The sequence below is a fragment of the Aquila chrysaetos genome, chromosome 20, assembly GCF_900496995.4.
Source record: "Aquila chrysaetos chrysaetos chromosome 20, bAquChr1.4, whole genome shotgun sequence".
NCBI classification, from domain to species: Eukaryota; Metazoa; Chordata; class Aves; order Accipitriformes; family Accipitridae; genus Aquila; species Aquila chrysaetos.
The window spans coordinates 1,049,732-1,067,785 of record NC_044023.1 but is presented as its reverse complement, the minus strand read 5'-3'; the positions used below and the strand labels follow the sequence as shown (position 1 = coordinate 1,067,785).

The following is an 18,054-nucleotide window of genomic DNA, read 5'->3' as shown; positions in this document are numbered from 1 at the left end:
CTCCATGCAGATGCAGGCGAGGAGAGCAAGCCCCTGCCTGGCTGCCTGCGTCCCTCACACTGAACACAAGTACCTCTGTTAAATATTTTAACCTCACCTACTGATTTATGACCAAGACTCTTCCAACAGGTTTTTAAGAATCCACTGACTCTCAGCCAAGATTAAAACAGATAAAGACTTAGGAACGTCAAGGGCATACAGAAATCCTAATCCACATGGCACAATTTTATTAAAAAAAAAAAAAAAATTCTAGCCTGCGGTGGTAAATCATACTCAGTTTCTGAGTGTCTGATGTCTCGGAACCCATGTATCTTTAATTGCTTTCTGTTATTAATGCTCCTCACAGCAGGTAATGCTTGCCTGATTTGCCTCAGTCCATAGGAGTTGATGTTTCCATGATGGCAGGTTTCAGCCGCACCAGATCAGTTGGCCTGTCAGGTGGAATATCTGCAGCAGTCTGCATTGCAAAGGGAAACTTCTAAAAATAGAAGCCATTTAGGAGATTTCAGACACCTGGTTGTTCATTTTTAGAACATTTTTCTTAAGCATTTTTTACTGGTGTGATTTTCTTTTTGGTGAGCTTAGGCTGCAGACCCTTCTCCTGTGCCAGGGCCATTAATTTCTATAGGAATGAGAAGAGATTCTGTTCCTAATCACTGTTGTAGGGGCACTTCAATGTTTTTGTACCTGTATTTTAAAACAAGATAACATACAAATCAAAAGCGTGCTTAAGAAATAAACTATCAGAAAGGAACCCTTAATCACTTAATTGTTTTATACTGTCTGGCATTTAACGAAAGCTATTTTATGTAATGGGCCCTCTAACTTAGGGGGTTTTGACTGGCTGTAGCGGTGCTTGTGAGAGACTGGGAAGTCAGCTTTAATATGATTTTAATATGTATAAAACATCTTGTTATTTTTTAAATAAAATGTTTCAATTAGCCATTATTGTGTTAAATGACTTAAACATCTCCCTGCTGATCTATAAACCCAAACCATCCAGATCTGACGTAGTACTCAAGAACTAGGAACCAAAACTGACTGGAGGCTAACCGTAAAACCAAAGAATGTAGGGATTTTATTCTGTTTCTTCACTTCACTTTTAAAAACTGAAGGCTCCAGCTCTGCACAGATGTAGTCATTAACTTAATTTTATGAACTATAAACAGTCCTATTCCAGTCAGTCGATGGCGCACACAGTGAATAACCTAAGCACACACACTGAAGTGTTTACAGCACAGGGGCTAATGTGATATCATTAAGGGCATCCTTAATTTTGCAGCAGATGCAGGGTTGCTTGAATTTCAACTAATACAAGAGCGATAAGGACAATTTGTTGTTTTCTGTCTGAAACTCGTTTATCATCTAGAAATGGGTAGTGCAGCCATAGGTGCTCTTTCAGGTGGAGTGTAATTATTTTATGAACTAATGCACCTATGGTTAACTTACACTTTCAGATATCTTCTAACTGTCATTTGCAAAACACATTTGTTACCTGCAGTTTCACATGCACAGCTCTGCATCTGTAACTCCGGTTGTAGCCGTGCTGTGTGAGGTCAGTTTTGATGTGAAATCCTGGACGGGGGCATTTATGCTGACCGCTGACTGGAGTCCAAGGCCTGTGTACACCATTGCACTGCTTTTTGATAGCAGCTCTGGATGGAGAAAGATGGTTTTATATGCTGTCAACAAGGGAAAGTACAATTGCACTCATCTGTTAGCTGACACACTGGTTTTAGGGGCTGCAGCCACCGTGCTTTTGGCAGTGCTGGTGAAGGAGCCTCTGAACCTACAGATCTCTTCATAATTAGAAATCAATTCACGGAGGAGAGGCTGTCACGAGAAATACTGTCCAGCCTGAAATCTAATCACGTTTGTGGCTAGCTACTGGCTTGTATTTCCAAGCATTGCATCCCTTGTCTGTGAACTAGGGAAAAATTAAAACTAATAAATAAATAAATAAAGTTTTTAAATCCTATATGTAAAAAGAAAAAGAGAAAGGGAGAGAGAGAGGCTTTCACGGTCTGTGTCTTACTGTTTGTGCTGTTTTGGTGTTCTGCAAAATAAAAGGATGCCAGGGAAAAGGTGTTACAGTGGAATGAATGGGTACGCGGTTGCACATGACAGAGGAGGAGTGTAACCCTCGGGTGTGTGTTGTCCCCTGTGCTGGTGGTGGGAAGGGAGATTGCACATATGGGGAGCTTCTGATTTTGAAGGCTATCCTATTGGATAGAAATGAAATGTATTCAGACAAGAGCAGGTTTAGGTGTAGTTTCCTTATGCTTGTAAAGCTCTGGAAGAAATGGGGGACACCTAGTTTGTGAGAGCCATGTGTAGCGGGGAGGACGGGTGATGTGCCTCCTATGGCAGGGAAATAAAGGGGCTGGGGCGCAGGGCCCTGCAGCCCTCATGCAAACCTAACTGCATCCTCTAGACGTGACTGTCGGAGATAACTAAACAGTCAAACTGTCTGATGAGGCCAGGTGTTTGCAGAAAATCATTTTTAGAGGGATACGCGTCTAAATGCTGATGAAGCTTTACTTGGCCATTAAACATAATGTATTACTCAGGACTGAGCTATTCCCTCAGCCCTAATGCTCCTTCCCAATTAGCCTGTGATGTCACGTTTTCCACTCTCTTCGTACCACTTTGTGGATTTCCTGAATATTAAGTGCCATGAGAAGTGAGCGAGTGGGAGATTGCTGTGACTTAATTCCCCTCCTCGGACACCCTGCAGCCGTGGGAAGGGCAGGGGCCGCGGGGATGATGTTCCCGCAATGGCATGAGGGTCCCCCCCGCTTTCCTGCAGCTGGGGACGGGGAGGGCGGCGGCGGGCAGAGCCCCGCACAGCCCGGGGACCCCCTGGCCGGGGCGGGCTCCGGGAACCGGGTCCCCCCGCTTGCCGCTTCGCCTCGGCGGTAGGCACGGGGCGGGGGGGGGGCATTTTTTTAGGGTTGGTTTTTTTTTTTTTTAAAGGGCATGTTGGAAAAACAGAGAAGTGATTGGGGTTAGAATGCATCGCGAGCTTGGCTACAAAAGCACGTCTTCATTAACCTAGCTAAACACCGCTGCGGGGCGGGGGGTGCGCGGCTTGTGGGACCAGCGCTGCGGCCCTGCAGAGCCCGGTGCGGACCGGGCACCGGGGACCCTTCCGCTCCTGGGAACGGGGAGATTTCGATGCGAGAGCTCGGAGCCCTTGCGAGGAGCCCGGCGGCGGTTCGGGGAGGGGAACGGGAGCTGGGCGCCGGTCCCCGGCTGCAGCCCTCCGCCCTGGGAGCTGTGATCGCTCCAGCGAGGCTCGCAAGCGATCGTCTGCTGCCCTTTTCGTGTAAAAATGTTTTCCCCGTCGGGATGTTTCCTGAGGGATGCAGGAGGCAAAGAGTTTGGGTTATTTTTCGCGTTACGGTTGTTCGAGTGAGGAGAATGTTGTGAGGACTTAACGGAGGGGCCGGTAACGTGCAAAATTCAGCGAAACTCTTCTTCCCGACAAAACGGTGATTAATCAGCGAAGCAAAAGTACTCCTACCCGCCGTGAAGAATTTTAAGCCGCTGGGTGAACTTGTTTCCTTCCTCACAGCAAAATTTTCACTAGTTGAACTGTCATCCTTTTCTGAGTTGCCCAGCCAAAATAGTCATCTATCGAGATATCTGAAGTGTAAGAGTAAGAGAAGGGAGCCTTTAAAAATGCGTTCCACTTTTATATAAAATTAAGATTAGAAGAGCCTCTGAATGACATAGATGTATTGACAGTTTCTGAAACTAGTTACGTACATTTGTATTAAATTGTTGTAAAATAGGTAACTCTAGAAACAGTCTATGTTTCTACCAGTTACATAAAGTCTGTCCCTGGTGCAAGCAAAAAAAAAAAAAAAAAAAAAACCCACTCAGTAATGAGGAGCATTTTTGCAGAGAAAGATTATTCCCTTCTAGTAGCTGGGACAAAAAGTCTATAAAATATGGGGCCTGCAGCTTGTTCACCCAGTTCCTCCCTAAAGCCCCACGTATTTTGCAGAACTTCCACTCTGAAATGATGCTGTTCATAAAAGAGCGGTCGTGCAAATCGCTCAGGACTGTATCTACCGGACAGAGTGATGCAAAATAAGAGTGCGGGTTTAGGTGCTCTGTAAGAGCACGGGAAATTAGACAATTTCAGGCACTGTAAGAGTTACAATTTAAACAACAAAAAAATATTGACTGATGTAGTTTTGGCTATAGGATTTCCTTTGCAACGATTTAAAATTATCGACTCAGGGTGCAGCTGGATGGTGAAGTTCGTCCTTCCTCTCTTACAGCGCAGCATCAAAATCTTACAATAGGAGCGTTTTCCATAAACGTTAATTTTGGTTTTTTTAATGAACTTCGGGGCTGTAGGCCTGCTCCCAGGATGGGTTTCTGTTGCATGATCCTCAGGCCGGCCGTGTCTGCCTGGCTGCGGCTGCTCACATAAGCAGCCTCGGGGCAGATATTTCACAAGGTACATAAAACCTTAAATTATCAAAGGTAATTCCCTATGCTGGGAAATGATACCAGGTCTGCACTGCACTGAACCTAACCTGCTCAGAGATGGGGATGGGGTGTGTGTGTAAATATTTACAGTTATTCATGAGGTTTGTTTTATTTTAAAGAAGAAAAAATAATCAAGGTGTGTGTGTGGGGTGGTAATTTATGTTATGCGTGCTATTTGTTTATGAGTGTGCAAATCTCAGAGGTGAGGCTGTTTAAACAATCCGATGTGGATTTGTCTGCTCTCTTGAATGTGGCCCAAATTTTTCTCACTTTACTCATAATTATTCTCCTTGTTATTTATTACAATAGCTCCAAAGGCTTCTTTTGCCTCGGCCGCTAGAAATCGGTACCTTGGCATGAAAATAGCTTGTGATCTAAATAGAGAAGATGGACAAAAGATGGGCGGACAAAAAGGCGCGTAAGGAACCTGGGAGGGGTTTTGTTCTGATTTTTGGGGCCCGGTTAACCTCACTAAGGGCTCCCCGGAGCGCTGGGCAGGTGTGCATGAGGGACGCTGCTGCCCAAGAGATTTCCAGGAGCGAACGGGAGGTGCGGGGCAGGGACGGGGGCGGCCGGTCCGGCCCCGGGGCCGCGCAGCATCTCGGTGGGCTCAGCGGTGCCGGTCCCTGCCGCTGCCCCACGCCCGTGTCCGCAGAGACCGGGGAGGGGGGGGACACACCGCTGGCACCCCAGTATGACCGCTACTTCGGCGTGTTTCACGACCTCGGCGGTGGTCCAGACACTAAGGGTGATGCCTGAAGAAATGACAACTCTCTAAAAGCGGTCGGGGCAGCGGGAGGACCGGAGAGGGCTGATAAGTTGGTTTGCAGCTCGTCACTGTTTCACAGAGCAAGGGGCATAATTTTAAAGTGAAGAAACGTGGAGAAAACAGAAAAATCCGTGCGGAACTGCTCCGTACAAGTGGCAATAAACATATGGAACAGGTTATCTGGGAAGGCAGGGGCAGTACGGAGCATAAATTAATTCAAGAAACACCTCGTTTGCGTCGAATGCAATGGTTGAGTTGTACGATGAAACGACAGGACAGTGGGATTTAAATAACGCCAACAAGAGCAAGCAGCTCGGCCTCGAGTTCTCGATAGGTCCTTAAACGCATCCACGCGTCCCTTCCTTCCCGACTGAATTAAAAAGACAGGCCCGGGTGTCCCGATCCCCCGAGGGTCCCCGCAGCCGGCACCTCTGCATCTCCCTCCGGGTGCGAAGGCCACCCGCGAGGTCGCTGGCTGGCTTTGCGGGCAGCGCCGGCTGCGGGGCTCCCCACGCGTGTTGCGGGGCGGGGACCGCGGCGCGAAGCCCGGCGAGAAGCGCTGGAGCTGGGACAGCGCGGGGGAGCCCCGGGGGAGCGGGGGGAGCGGGCCGGACCCCCGGTCTCCGACGGCGGCGGATTGCTGCTTACGCCGCGGCTGGGACACGTCCCCCCCGTGGGCTGCGCTCACAGAAGGCATCCGCGGGTGACCCCCGTGGCGGTCCCGTCCCGCTTACGGAGCGGGACCAGGCGAGATCCCGCCGGCGGCTCCGCACGCCCCTGCGCATCCCCCGCAAACGCCCTCGCCAGCCCCGCGGCAGCCGGCAGCGGCCGAAAAAACGTGCCGAAATCCCTTTTTTTTTGTTTTGTTGGGGGGGGGGGGGGGGGAAGAGGGATGTCGAAAACCATAAAGACGGAGGCTGAGCTGCCCTTGCCCCGGGAATGAGCCCGACGCCCGTCCCTCTGCGTGGGCCAGCTCCGGCGCAGAGGCAGCTGCTGGGCTGAATACCTGCCGTGGAAATCACCAACGCGCGGTCCCGCGTGTCCGGTGCCGCTCCCGTCCTGGGGAGGGGACCGAGCCCAGCCAAAAACCCTCCCACGGCCGTTGTCAGCTCTCCCTGCCACGGGTACCCCGCCGGCCGGGCTGCCGGGGCTTCGCCAAAATTATGCCCCCTCGAATCCGTTGGTGCCTACATTTTCCGCTGGGGATTACGAGCGTTGGGAGTCTCGCACGTAAACCTTGCACGAAGTACGTCAGTAACGAGAAGGGCTCGCTCATTAATTATCTGCTGTCTTGCCTGACACGGGCTAAAGGGGAATTAAACGAATCCCGTTGCACCGAGCGAAATGTTCGGGAAAAGGCTGTAAAAGTCAAGGAAAACGATCCGCTTCGCGCTGTGTTTTGCTTCGTTCCCTGACCAGCTCCTTTCAGTCGGTTACAGCGATGTGGCCCAGGCCCGGAGGGACCCCGGAGCCGAGGCCGTCGGGCCGGGCCCCCTCGACGGGCAGCCCCGAGCCCAGACCGGCAGCGCGGCCCCCGCCTCCCCTCGGGCTGCGCCGGCCTCTCCGGGCCCTGGCTGCCCCCGGCCACCCCCCACCGGGGCTGCCCCGAGGGCTGCGGGCCGTCGGCGGTGCCGCGGGGCGGCGGCGGCCCTTCCCCGCCGTGGGGGGGGACACGGACGTGCGGGTGCACGGCCGGGGCCGCGGGGCTGGTCCCCCCGAGGGGATCCTGCCCTGGGGGCGGGAGGCCCGGGCAGGTGGCGGGGCGGTCCCCAGGGCTGGCTCCGTGTGTCCGTCCGTCCGTGTCCCCGTCCCCCCCCCCACCTCCGGGCGGGGCCGCGCCCCGCAGCCGCGGCTCCCCCGCCAGCCCCGGGGATGGGGCCGGGGCCGGGGCCGCGCTCCGAAGGGGGCCAACCCTTGTTTGGGTGTCTGCTCTCCCGCGGCGGGCAGAAAGGCTAATTTGCTTTATATGGCAGGGGATCAAATGCTCTGCTGTAACCTCTCGCTTCCAGGTACTCGCCCGCCCCGGCCCCTTCCTTCCTCCGCAGCCCCTCCCGCGCCCTCCCCCGCAGCTCTGACAGCCCCGCCGGGGCCGGCGGTATAATAGGCCGCTGCCCGCCGTCCCGGGGCGGAGAGACGTTCCCCGGTGCCGCGCCCCGTGTGTGCATGCGGCGGTAACGGCTCCGGCCCGCCGCGCTGCTCGGGGCGGTCCCGGGCCACTCGCGCTGGGGGGGCCGCGCCGGGCCCGGCCCGTCGGGGCAGGGGCAGGGGTAGGGGCAGGGTAGGGGGCGGCGGGGCGATGGACAGAGCCCCCGCGGGGCGCCCCGCTGCCCGGCTGCCAGCAGCGACGGCCGGGGGGCTGCGCTAGGGCGGCCCGGCGGGCCCCGGCGGCCGGGGCTTCCCCCCCCCCCCTCCCCTCGCCGCCCCGGGCGGCGGCGAGGATGCAGCACCCGCTGGAGCTGGGGGCCGCGCACTACTTCCCGGCCGAAGCTTTCCCCGACCACCGCTCGCACCGCTACCGCAGCTTCATGATCGAGGAGATCCTCACCGACCCCCCGGACGCCAAAGGGGCCGCGCCGGCCGGGGAGCTGCTCAAGTTCGGGGTGCAGGCGCTGCTCTCCGCCCGGCCCTACCACAACCACCTCGGTACGTCCCCGGGGGGGGGGGGACCGCGGCCGTCCCGAGCCCCGAGGGCTCCCGCGGCTTGGGGCGGGGGGGGGGGGGGTAGCGGGCTGCGGGGCGGCGAGGCGTTTGCCGTTTTAGAGCCGGTCCCCTTGAAGAAAACCTCGTGAATTTTGGCTAAAAAATAGCTGCCGGGCTTTGCCGGCCCTGCGCATCCCCGCCGGCTCCTCGCCGTGCCGCGGGAGGCTCCCAGCCTGGAGCCTGGCGAATATTTGGGGCCTAAAAGGAAGAAAGCGGCTTTACGGCTCGGACGCCGCTTGCACAAAACGGCCATTGAATTTCCCGGGGAGCCCCTTGTTGTTGATCGGGTTTTTTTCGTGGTTTTGGAGGAGGTGTGAATTGCTGGAGCCCACGCGGTGGGGTTATGTATCTGTATGGCTGCAAGAGGCGGCACGGTGCTCTGCGGACACGGATTTAGCTGGAAACCCGATATATATATATTGTATATGTTGTTATATATATATTATATTTATATATATTTATTTAAAGCGGGAGCCAGCGTGCTTTACCCAGTCCGACAGAGTATCTAGGTCAAAAGCAGTGTATTAACGACATAGTTTTGGGGTTTTTTTTTAAACGCCAATATTTAATATATTTTAAACGCCAGTATTTAATGTGGGATTGCGAAAGCTTTCGTTTCCCAAGCCGTCTTCATCTGCGGAGACGTTGCTTTTTATCCGTAGAAACGAACGGAATAGGGGGATCCCAATTTCTTGTTTTCCTTTTTGAAGAGGAAAGCCTCAAACTCCAAAGCAAGGGAGCAACATATGTCAGAATATCTGGAAATTAGTATTATTTTCAAGGTGGGCAGAACTATTTGAAATAGTGAACCAGATAAAAGGCTCTTTATAGCTCTCACGGCACAGGATCAGGCCCTGTAAGGCGTCTATTTGCTTCGACAACGCAATTTCTGCTTAGGCCCAGGCGTGGGAGCCCGCAGAAACTCCTCCAAAAGTCCTTTTCACGCCACCGGGCTTGCTCCCGTGGGTGCCGGCGGGTCGGGCAGGGCGGCCAGGACCGGGGCCCCTCTCGACCCGCATGCCAGGAGCAGAGCACCAGGCTCCCCGAATTTTGCCCGGGTTTGGGGCCAGCGCCGGCTTCGCGGTCCCAGGCCTGGGCGGCGGCGGGGCCGGGCCGGGCCGGGGAGAACCGAACCGGGCCGGGCCGGGCCGAACCGGGGAGAACCGGGCCGGGCCGGGCCGGGTAGCGGCCCCAGCCCGCCGGGTAGCGGGGCGGCTGCGCGGCCGCGGCTTGGGCCGAGAGCGTGTCCCTAGCAGCATCTTCGGGATGGGCTCGCTCCCTTTGGAAACTTTCCCTGTCCTTTCCCCGTCCTCTCCCCGGGCGCGTCTTCATAGGAAAATCGTGGGGCTGCGGTTCACGGAGAGGGATATAAGTTGTTCACCGGTCGAAAAAATCCTGAAAACCGCTCGGGAGGGAAAGCCGGGACCGTGCCCGGACCTCCACCGCCCGCCGGGGCTGAGCCGGCTGCAGCGGGCCTGGCGGCTGTTGGGTGGCACTGAAGGGGAACGCTTTTCGGTTGACTTAAACCGTTTCCAGTCGTAACCCCCCCAAGTCATTCCGTAATTAGCAACTGCCGGTTGAAGGGTAAAACCTGACCCTGTACGGCGGAGGCGGGGGGACCCGACCCCCGCTCCGAGGTCCCCGCACCCCGGGGGGCTCCCCTCCGCCTCGCCTCGTCGTTACCGAGAAAGGAGGAGATGGGCCCGGGGTTCCTTGCAGGGTCTGATCCCCGGGGAAACCGAGGCACCCTGCAGCCCCGGGGGTCCCCGGGGGCCGGGCCGGGGGCTGCCCGGCGCTGACGGCCCCTCTCTCCCGCAGCGGTGCTGAAGGCGGAGCCGGCCGCCGTGTTCAAGTTCCCGCTGGCTCCCTTGGGCTGCTCGGGGCTGGGCTCGGCGCTGCTGGCCGCCGGCTCGGGGCTGCAGGGCGGCTCCGCCTCGCCCCATCTCCCGCTGGAGCTGCACCTCCGCGGCAAGCTGGAGCCGGGCCCCCCGGAGCCGGGCAGCAAGGCCAAGAAGGGGCGCCGGAGCCGCACCGTCTTCACCGAGCTGCAGCTCATGGGGCTGGAGAAGCGCTTCGAGAAGCAGAAATACCTCTCCACGCCCGACAGGTAGGTGATGCCGGACCCTCCGGACCGGGGGCGGGACGGGACGGGGGCTCGTTTTTCCTGAAAAAGGAGGAAAGCTGCCAGCCGAGACGAAAGCTGCCGGGGCTCACCGCCTCTCCCTCTCTCCCTCGCTCGCAGAATAGACCTGGCCGAATCGCTGGGGCTCAGCCAGCTCCAGGTGAAAACCTGGTACCAGAACAGGCGCATGAAATGGAAGAAAATAGTAAGTGCCCGAGTCCGACACCCCTGCGCGCCGCACTGCGCCGGGTCCGCGCCCCGCCGGGGTACCGAGCGCTGCCCCGCGGGCTCGTTCTTCTGCATGCCGGCCCTGGCCAAAACATAACAACAACAACAACAATAATAATGATAATAATGATAACAATGATAATAATAATAATAATAAAAAATATATATGCCCCCGGTCTTTAAGGCCAGCGTCGCCTGGGCCCCCGCCCCGGTCCGAGCCCGCCCGGCTTTGCAGCTCGGCCCCGCGGGTGCGGAGGGCGATCGGCGCGGGTCGGTGCTTTGCTCTGGGGGACGGGGGAGAGGGAGGTTCCTCCCGCCCCGGGCTGACGGCAGCAAGGTTTTACCGTGGTGTCCCCCTCCTCTGCCCCCTCCCCGCCTCGCAGGTGCTGCAGGGGGGCGGCCTGGAGTCCCCCACCAAGCCCAAGGGCCGCCCCAAGAAGAACTCCATCCCCAGCAGCGAGCAGCTCTCAGAGCAGGAGCGAGCCCGGGACGCCGAGAAGCCGCCCGAGAGCCTGGGCTCGCCGGCCGAGGTCAGCCAGGAGGAGTGAGGGTCCCCGCCCGGCCCCACCGCCGCCGGCCCCGGCCGCCCCCGCCGGGCGCAGCCCGCCGAGCCCGCCGCCGGCTCCGCGCCTCTCCGGCCCGCCCGCGGCGGCCCGGGGGCGAGAGGACGGAGGACAGCACGGTTAGTGGGTACGGTCGCCTTCGGTCTCCGGTGAATTGGGCGGTTCGGTCGGGCGCGCCCCCGTCTTTCTCCCCCCCCCCCCCCCCCGCCGCTCCCCTCCGCGCCCGCGGAGCGCTGCGCCACGGACGCCTGTGTTGTGCGACGGCCCGGAGGGGCAGGAGGACACTGGATCCCGTCTTTCACATCTACTCGCTGTCTAAAACCCTGTGGTGCCCCTAGTTATTCGAAAACTGCATTTTATGATCAGTTTTATTAATGCGAAGATATTTACTTTATTTCAATAAAGTATTTTATGAACTACTGCTCTGAGTAGTGTAATGCTTGTGAATTAATTTTTTTTTTTTTTTTTTTTGTCCCCCCCGCGGAGGCAGGTTAGAGATTCAAACCCAAGTTCGCGGGCAGATCTGCAGAGACAGAACGAGGCGCGGTGCTGTCCCGGCCGGTACCGGGATGGATTCTCCCGTCGGTTTCCCTGAGGGCTCGGCCTGCCCGTGGCTGGGAGAGGCGAGAGCCGCAGTCTTTGCTCGGGCAAATTTGGATGCTTTCGCGTTTTAAAGATACGTTAATGGCTGCCACATAAGTTAATTGGTTTCCGCACGGCGCATCCTAAATGATGCTTTTTTGAAAGGCGGTTGGGGCAGAGCGTAGCAGGCTGTCTGACAGCACACGACGGCGAGCGGCCTGAGCGCTCTCTGTGAGCTGCTGCGACGTAGCACGAAATCGTGGCGCTTTGCTTTTTTCCTTACTTTTTGGGTTTGTTGTTTTTTGCCTTGTTTTCCCCGTGTCCCTGCTGTATTTTTGCTTTTTCCATCGAGATATCAAATTATAGAGCATCTACCGAGACATGCAATTACCGCCGTCCTGCTAAAAACCAGAAGCACCGCGGGAAAAGGCGAGAGGCAGCGAGCGAGGGGAGGGGAGGGGAGCGGGGCCGGAGGCAGCGCGGGCGCGGTGGTTGCGCGGGCGCGGTGGTTGCGCGGCCGGGAGCGGCGCGGCGGGGCAGCCCTGGGCAGGGCCGGGGGCGCTAATTAGGCGGGCCTCCCAATTAAAGGTGGTAATTAGCAGCCGCAGGTGTGGGGGATGTCGGTGCTTCCGGCCCCGCCGGGATCGCTCCCCCGGGGGTGCCGGGGAGCGGGTCCCTCTGCAACGCGACGCAGCCGGTTTTCGGTAACGCTCCCACCCCTCGCCGAGGACACGGAGGCAGCGGGGAGGGAGCCGCGCTGGCTGTATTTACGGGCTTTAATTAAAAATAGTCCCGAGCCTCCCCGCTCCGAGCCTGCCGCCGAGGTGAACCCGCGCTGAAGTCACCCCGTTCCTGACACGGAGTGTTCCCGGTTTTCCTCGTTTGCCCGTTCCGTCCCGTTCCAGGGGGTCCGGGCTGGCTGCGGCGAGGCGCCGGGGTGAGGAGGTGAGCGGAGGGCCGGGGGGTACCCCCCCGGCCCGGCTCGGGACGTGCCTGGGGGTGGCTTCCTCTCTCCCAGGTTAAATAAACTCCCGGGATGCGCGATGGAGCGTTTGCAAGCGCAGGATGCGGCCATTGCTGAGTAAACAGGAAGCAAGCTCGTATTCTTACACTAAAATGAGTTAGATATTTAAACAAACGGTTCGTTTGAAATGTTTTATTTAATCTGGGGGTAAGGATTAGCGTTGGGAAGGGGGAAGGCGGCGGCGGGGCCGGGCCCGGGCGGGCTGCGGGCTCCCTCGGCGCGGGCAGGGCACGGTGAGCGTTTGACTTTGTCACTTCATTTCATCTTCTGGCTGTTGTTTCTGGTGAGGTTGCGGGCTAACGACTTCAGTGCACGTGAAAACAGCGGCCGCTTTTAATTAAAAGGTAGATTCACTGGCGCATTAACCTAAATTAACAGAATGACAAGCTGCGTCCGTCAGCGGTCTCAAACTTGAGATTTGGGAATAGCTAGGCTTCGCTTATTACTATCGCGCTTACGATATGATGTTAATATTTTCTTTTCACATTTGAGTAAGTGGCGGACAAGTGATTATTTTTCGCAGACCGTAAAGTGACTATTTTTCGCAGACCGTAAGGGCATTAAATAAGGAAAGCTATGTTATTGTATTATTTTTTTTCTGCTAGGCAGCGAGCGGGAAAAGCAGGAGGGGTCGGAGGGGGGGCTTGGGGGAGCACGTTTTCTGCTGAGCCGGGGCCGAGCAGCGAGGACCGGCCTTGCCCCGGGGCGGGGGGGGGGAAGGCTGTTCCCCGGTCCCGCCGGCCGGGCTGGGGCTCTCCGCGGCTCGCCGGGCCGAAGGCAGAGCGCAGCCCCGGGCCGCCTCGCCCCGGTTCCCGGGAGCGCCCAGGGCAGCGCAGGCTGCGCACCCGCGTCTCTCCAGGGGTTGTGCGTCGGCCGCTTCGAGCTTCCCAGCGGGATCCCGAGGAAATTTCTTTTTCCGCGGCAGGAAAAGCTCCGACGGGAGCTCGGGGGAGCCTTCCCTCGCTCGGCAGCGGCGGCCCGAGAGCCACCACCCCCTGACCGCGGGCATCTCGGCCACCGGAGTCTTCCCTGGGCTCTCCAGCCCTCCTCCTGCCGCTCAGCCCTGCCCTCCAGCAGAACCGAACCGGCTGGGAGACGACCGTCCGTCGGCAGAGGCGGGAGGCCGGGCCCCGGAGCCGGCTCCGCGGGCGCGGAGCACCGCGCTCCCGCCGTCCGCAAGCAAACGGCAAGGAGTCTATTTGGAGGTGTAAACCACGCTCTGAATGAAAACACTGTACCTCCAGCAGCCTACCGTGACCTCCAGATTAATGGGCTCCACGTTGGGAGCCGCTTGCCCGGAGACGTTTGTTGGTAGTAACGGCTTTAATGGCAAACCTTCGCTGTGGACGGAGCTGTTTACGGCACGGAGCACACGGGTGCCGAGCTGAGGAGCCCTCCCTGCTCTGCCACCGATACTAATAAAACCCAAAGTCCTCTCAGTCAGATGAGAGATCTGTTAGAAGTCATTGACAATAATACCTGACAGCGTTTTGTTTTGGTTTTGTCTTCTTGTAAAATAACTTTTTTAGAAATCTAAGTTATTTTCTCTTTTAATGAGTTTCTCTATTATTTTCTGTTGAAGTGTAATTTCCTCGTGTGAAAGAGTGGTCTGCCTGCTGGGCTGGCTGGCGCGGTGTTGCACCTCAGTGACAGCAGCTCAGAGCCAGGAGCAGAGGGGTCCTGGCGAGGTGTCGCCTTCTCTTTGAAAAGCAAAGGCAAGTGCCACCAGCTGTTAGTGACAGCCCTTCCAAACACATTTTGATGCTCTCCGGGTGCATTTACAAATAGGGCTTCGGGGCTCACCTCAACCGGCACCGATCACCTTCGCTGGCCGGTGAGCCACCGCGGGGAAATTACAACAGGCCTCACCAGCGCACAGGTTTGGTGCGGATGGATAATTTTTGTTAGTGCGGCATAATGTTTCACTTTCTAATTACCTTTTACAGCTATAATGACCCAGTATGGATGCTGTTAGGCTGTGACGGGTGACGCCGATGTTCACAACGCTTCAGCAGTAGAGCTATGTCAGCCCAGACTCTTGGAGATGTCTGGCAGGAACCCTGGGGAAGATTTGGATGACTTTGTTCAGTGTTGTGATTTCTCCTTAGAGCCCTGTTCTGCCTGCGGGAATGATCTCTCTCTGCAAGCATCCCAAAGCACAGCTGCCAGAAAAGCTGCCCCCCACCCTGGGGGTTGTTTGCCAGTACTGTATAATTCTGGGGCCTGTAGAGTATACATGTAGCTAATATACCTGATGTTTGTTCTCTTTTCTGTATATAAATAAGCTGTATTGGTATAACACATTTATTCTGGCAAAAATGTATCTGTGCTAGGGAGCTCTACCATTTTAATTGTACCAGTATAGGTAAAACAGCGTATGTTTTCTCTGTAAACAGAGTAGAAGGGTGTAGATTGAAGGCTGGAAAAGCAGCACCGAAAGTGAGTTCTTCCCGTGTTTGAATGCTAATCGGGTCACAGTTAATCGGTAAACGTTATGATGGTTTTCTTAACAAAAATCCATTTAGGTGAGTTTCCAATTCAAATATCCGGAATTCCCTTTTTATGAAGCATCTCAGGGAAACCTGAGAAAGGTTCTGCTTTTTCATCGATGTCAATTTAAATATAGCTCTGTGGAGCCAGAGGATTTTAAGATTAATGACATGGGGTTTATACCGAGGTAAAAGCGCAGGAGTGCTTGCTCCAGCGGGAGCGGACTGGACCCTGTGCTGGTGTGGTGAGGGGGTGCCCTGCTGCTGGCGGGCAGCGGCCTTGCCCTGATTCTCCCCTCCCCATCTGCGAGGCAAGTGGAGATCCACTGTGCCCTTCTGAAAGCAAAAATTGGTCCTAAAGCAATGCGTCGTGGGCTCTGCCCATCAAAAACCCCTCGAAGCACGGTCTTGCTGCTGCCCTTTCCCCTCTGGAGGTTTCAGAGGGGGAGCGGCAGAGAGGATGGATGGGGACGTGGGGTGGATGGGGGAGTATGGAGGGATGCAGAGGGTTGTGATGGGAGGATGGAGGAGCGGGGATGCAGGGGGGGTGTGTGAGGATGTGGGGATGATGAGTGGGGAGGCTGGAGGGGGTTGTGGGGAGGGTGGAGGAGAGGGGGGTGGGATGCAGGGAGTTGTGAGGCGATGGAGGGGGATGCGGCAGGCGGCTGCAGCCCTTGGGTACTGATAAAATAAACCACCTAGCACTGTGTGTGTGTGCTGAGGTGAAGCTGGGGTGGGTTCTTGGACTTCGGGAGAAAAAAGTTTACATCTCTCTGGGACTTTTTATCACCGTTTTGCATAAAAATATAACGAAGGGATCAATATGACCTATTGAGTTCAGTCAAAGTCTCTAAAAATCATTAACCAGTATGTGAAGTACTGTTATTAGATGTTTCTCTTAACCCAGAATGTTGGATTGAGGTTATTACACATTTGGTTGTTTCAGCTGACTTGTATGGTAGATAAAATCTAAACGCCGTGTGCCTTATACCATGAAATTTGGCTGAGTAATACGTAAATGAAGTTCAGGGCAAGTTCACATTAAACATGCTAGCACGGCTCTTGATGCTATCATCTCTGCTTGGCTAAACTTTTCCATGAAATCTATAGGAAATTTGCCAGAATCAAGGCTCTGGCATATGGATGGAGTCCTCTTTAATGAAATTCGTAATGACCATTGTGTCATTAGGCAGTGGTTTTCGTAGCATACTTGAAAAATGCACGCTCTTATCCATGCAGCTCTGTGTTGATGGAAAAAGTCACAGTCACAGTTTTGTATGGGTTCATCAGTTTACAAACCGAGTCCGTTAAAACATGATTATGTATAAAATGGGTTCTTCCCCTGCAAGATCCTCAAATCCATTGTTTATATTGCACCTATATTAACAAACCGCAAAATAAGCTCGTAGAGTTTCTAAAACATATTTTTTTAGGATGGGAATGTGGAAACTTTCTGAAATTGAGATGGCATATAAGGCAAATGAATGAAAGAAGATTGGTTTGTGTCTAGAGTTTGAGTATTAGCTAGAATGAGAAGATTTCATTTTTTCTCCAACACAATTTTTTCCCCCAGATAGTTAATTTAAAGTGTGTTGGGCAGTGTACATTCACTCTCTGAATAGCTATTGAAGTTAGTGGATTATATTTAAATGGAGGGTACCATTCAAGGAGGAAACCCTTGAGTTAAAGAGGTTGCCTGCTGAGTTCAAGCACAGATATGCCAAAAGCCTGATGTCCTTTTCATTCATACTCAAAAGTTACTCAGGTGCGACTTCCAGTGAAAAATTATGCAAAACCCATTAACTTTTGACAACTGTTTCCAGCCTGATATTTCGTAACTGCTAGCCTGAAAACTTGCTCGTGCAGGATCCCTAGACCTCAGCGACATTCCATGAGGATAAAGAAAATAAAGGGTAAACAGAGCCTGGAAGAGAATATGCAGATGTGCAGTAGTTATTCACACACTGAAAACTGCATGTCCTAGGAACTCTGATGTCTTTCTGAAGTCTCACTATTACAATAAGAAGAAGAGACCCCCCAAATGCTATGCTGGGCCATCTTACGTGAATTACAGCACAACACTTCTCCAGCTCCCAAACTTGCAGTTTGTGTAGTATGAATATTGTGTCAGGGAAGTGTTCTGGGTGAAAATCTACATATGGCAGTAGATCTCAGCAAAATGCAAGCCTGACTGGCTGGCAAGGAAGGTAGTCCCGAAATACAATTTTTTTTTTTTGCCACGGTAAGGTCTGTGAGGGAGAAGCTGGCTCTTCAGTTTGAGCCAACAGGCTTTTTCCTTCTCTGCTGCTTGACTGAGTATAACGTCTTAGAGGGATTCCACCTGATTAATGCTGCTAGACACGCTTTCTGAGGTATTTACCAAAGAGTAAACACAAGTATTTAAGAATTTAACATAAACCCCAAATAATTTCAAATTATGTTCTCTCTTAATTATGTCATTTGCTGAAATATGGAAGTTAATAACATCTCGTCTAAATTAAAATAGCTTTTAGTAGATGTTTAAAAGCACGAATTATTTGCATATCTTGTCCTCTTCTCCTCTCTGTAAAAGTGAGAGTTAGGTTGCTGAATATTCCTGTTTCTTAAACAGAAATTCTCACAGGGCCTGTTCAGTCAACGCAAAATGCTGGATTTTTGTGCCAGTCCTGGCAGATGTTCAGGGCCTCCTCTCATTCTAGCTCTTGAGGCTTATTACTGCCATAGGTAAGGTTTAAAGGGCACTGTAAGGTTTTTTGAATTCTGTGGTGTGCCATGAAATTTCCACGTTAATGAGTGTGGAAATATTTCATATTCAGGTTTTGTACTGTTAATTGTAGAAGTCACAGAGTAGTGCTTGTTTCCTGGTCGGATGGCGTTTCTCACTGGGTAAGTGTTAGTGTACGGACCATGCATGTAATAACCGAACATACCATGCTAAGCTCAGTGGTTATTTGAAATTAAAATTCATTATTCACTAGTATTTGTACTAGTAAAGTACAAGTGCTCAAATATTTGCAGAAAGCAAATGTGAAGCAGCTGTAAATATGGCTGAATTTGCTTCTGAATTTTAA

The 18,054-nt window shown here is 54.3% G+C and overlaps 1 protein-coding gene across 1 annotated transcript; it reads left to right on the top strand.

Moving 5' to 3' along the window:
* Nucleotides 1-7,713: 7,713 nt before the first annotated feature.
* On the top strand, nucleotides 7,714-11,263 carry BARX1 (BARX homeobox 1). The gene is made up of 4 exons (XM_030043519.1): nucleotides 7,714-7,918; nucleotides 9,794-10,082; nucleotides 10,218-10,302; nucleotides 10,709-11,263. The coding sequence occupies exons 1-4, from the start codon at nucleotides 7,714-7,716 to the stop codon at nucleotides 10,871-10,873; spliced, it is 744 nt and encodes a 247-aa protein (XP_029899379.1). The 3' UTR covers nucleotides 10,874-11,263.
* Nucleotides 11,264-18,054: the final 6,791 nt, after the last annotated feature.

Coding starts and splice junctions, on each gene's coding strand:
- BARX1 (XM_030043519.1), top strand. CDS start 7,714: ATGCAGCACCCGCTGGAGCTGGGGGCCGCGCACTACTTCCCGGCCGAA. Junction 10,083..10,217: donor TACCTCTCCACGCCCGACAG/GTAGGTGATGCC, acceptor CCTCGCTCGCAG/AATAGACCTGGCCGAATCGC. Junction 10,303..10,708: donor GCATGAAATGGAAGAAAATA/GTAAGTGCCCGA, acceptor CCCGCCTCGCAG/GTGCTGCAGGGGGGCGGCCT.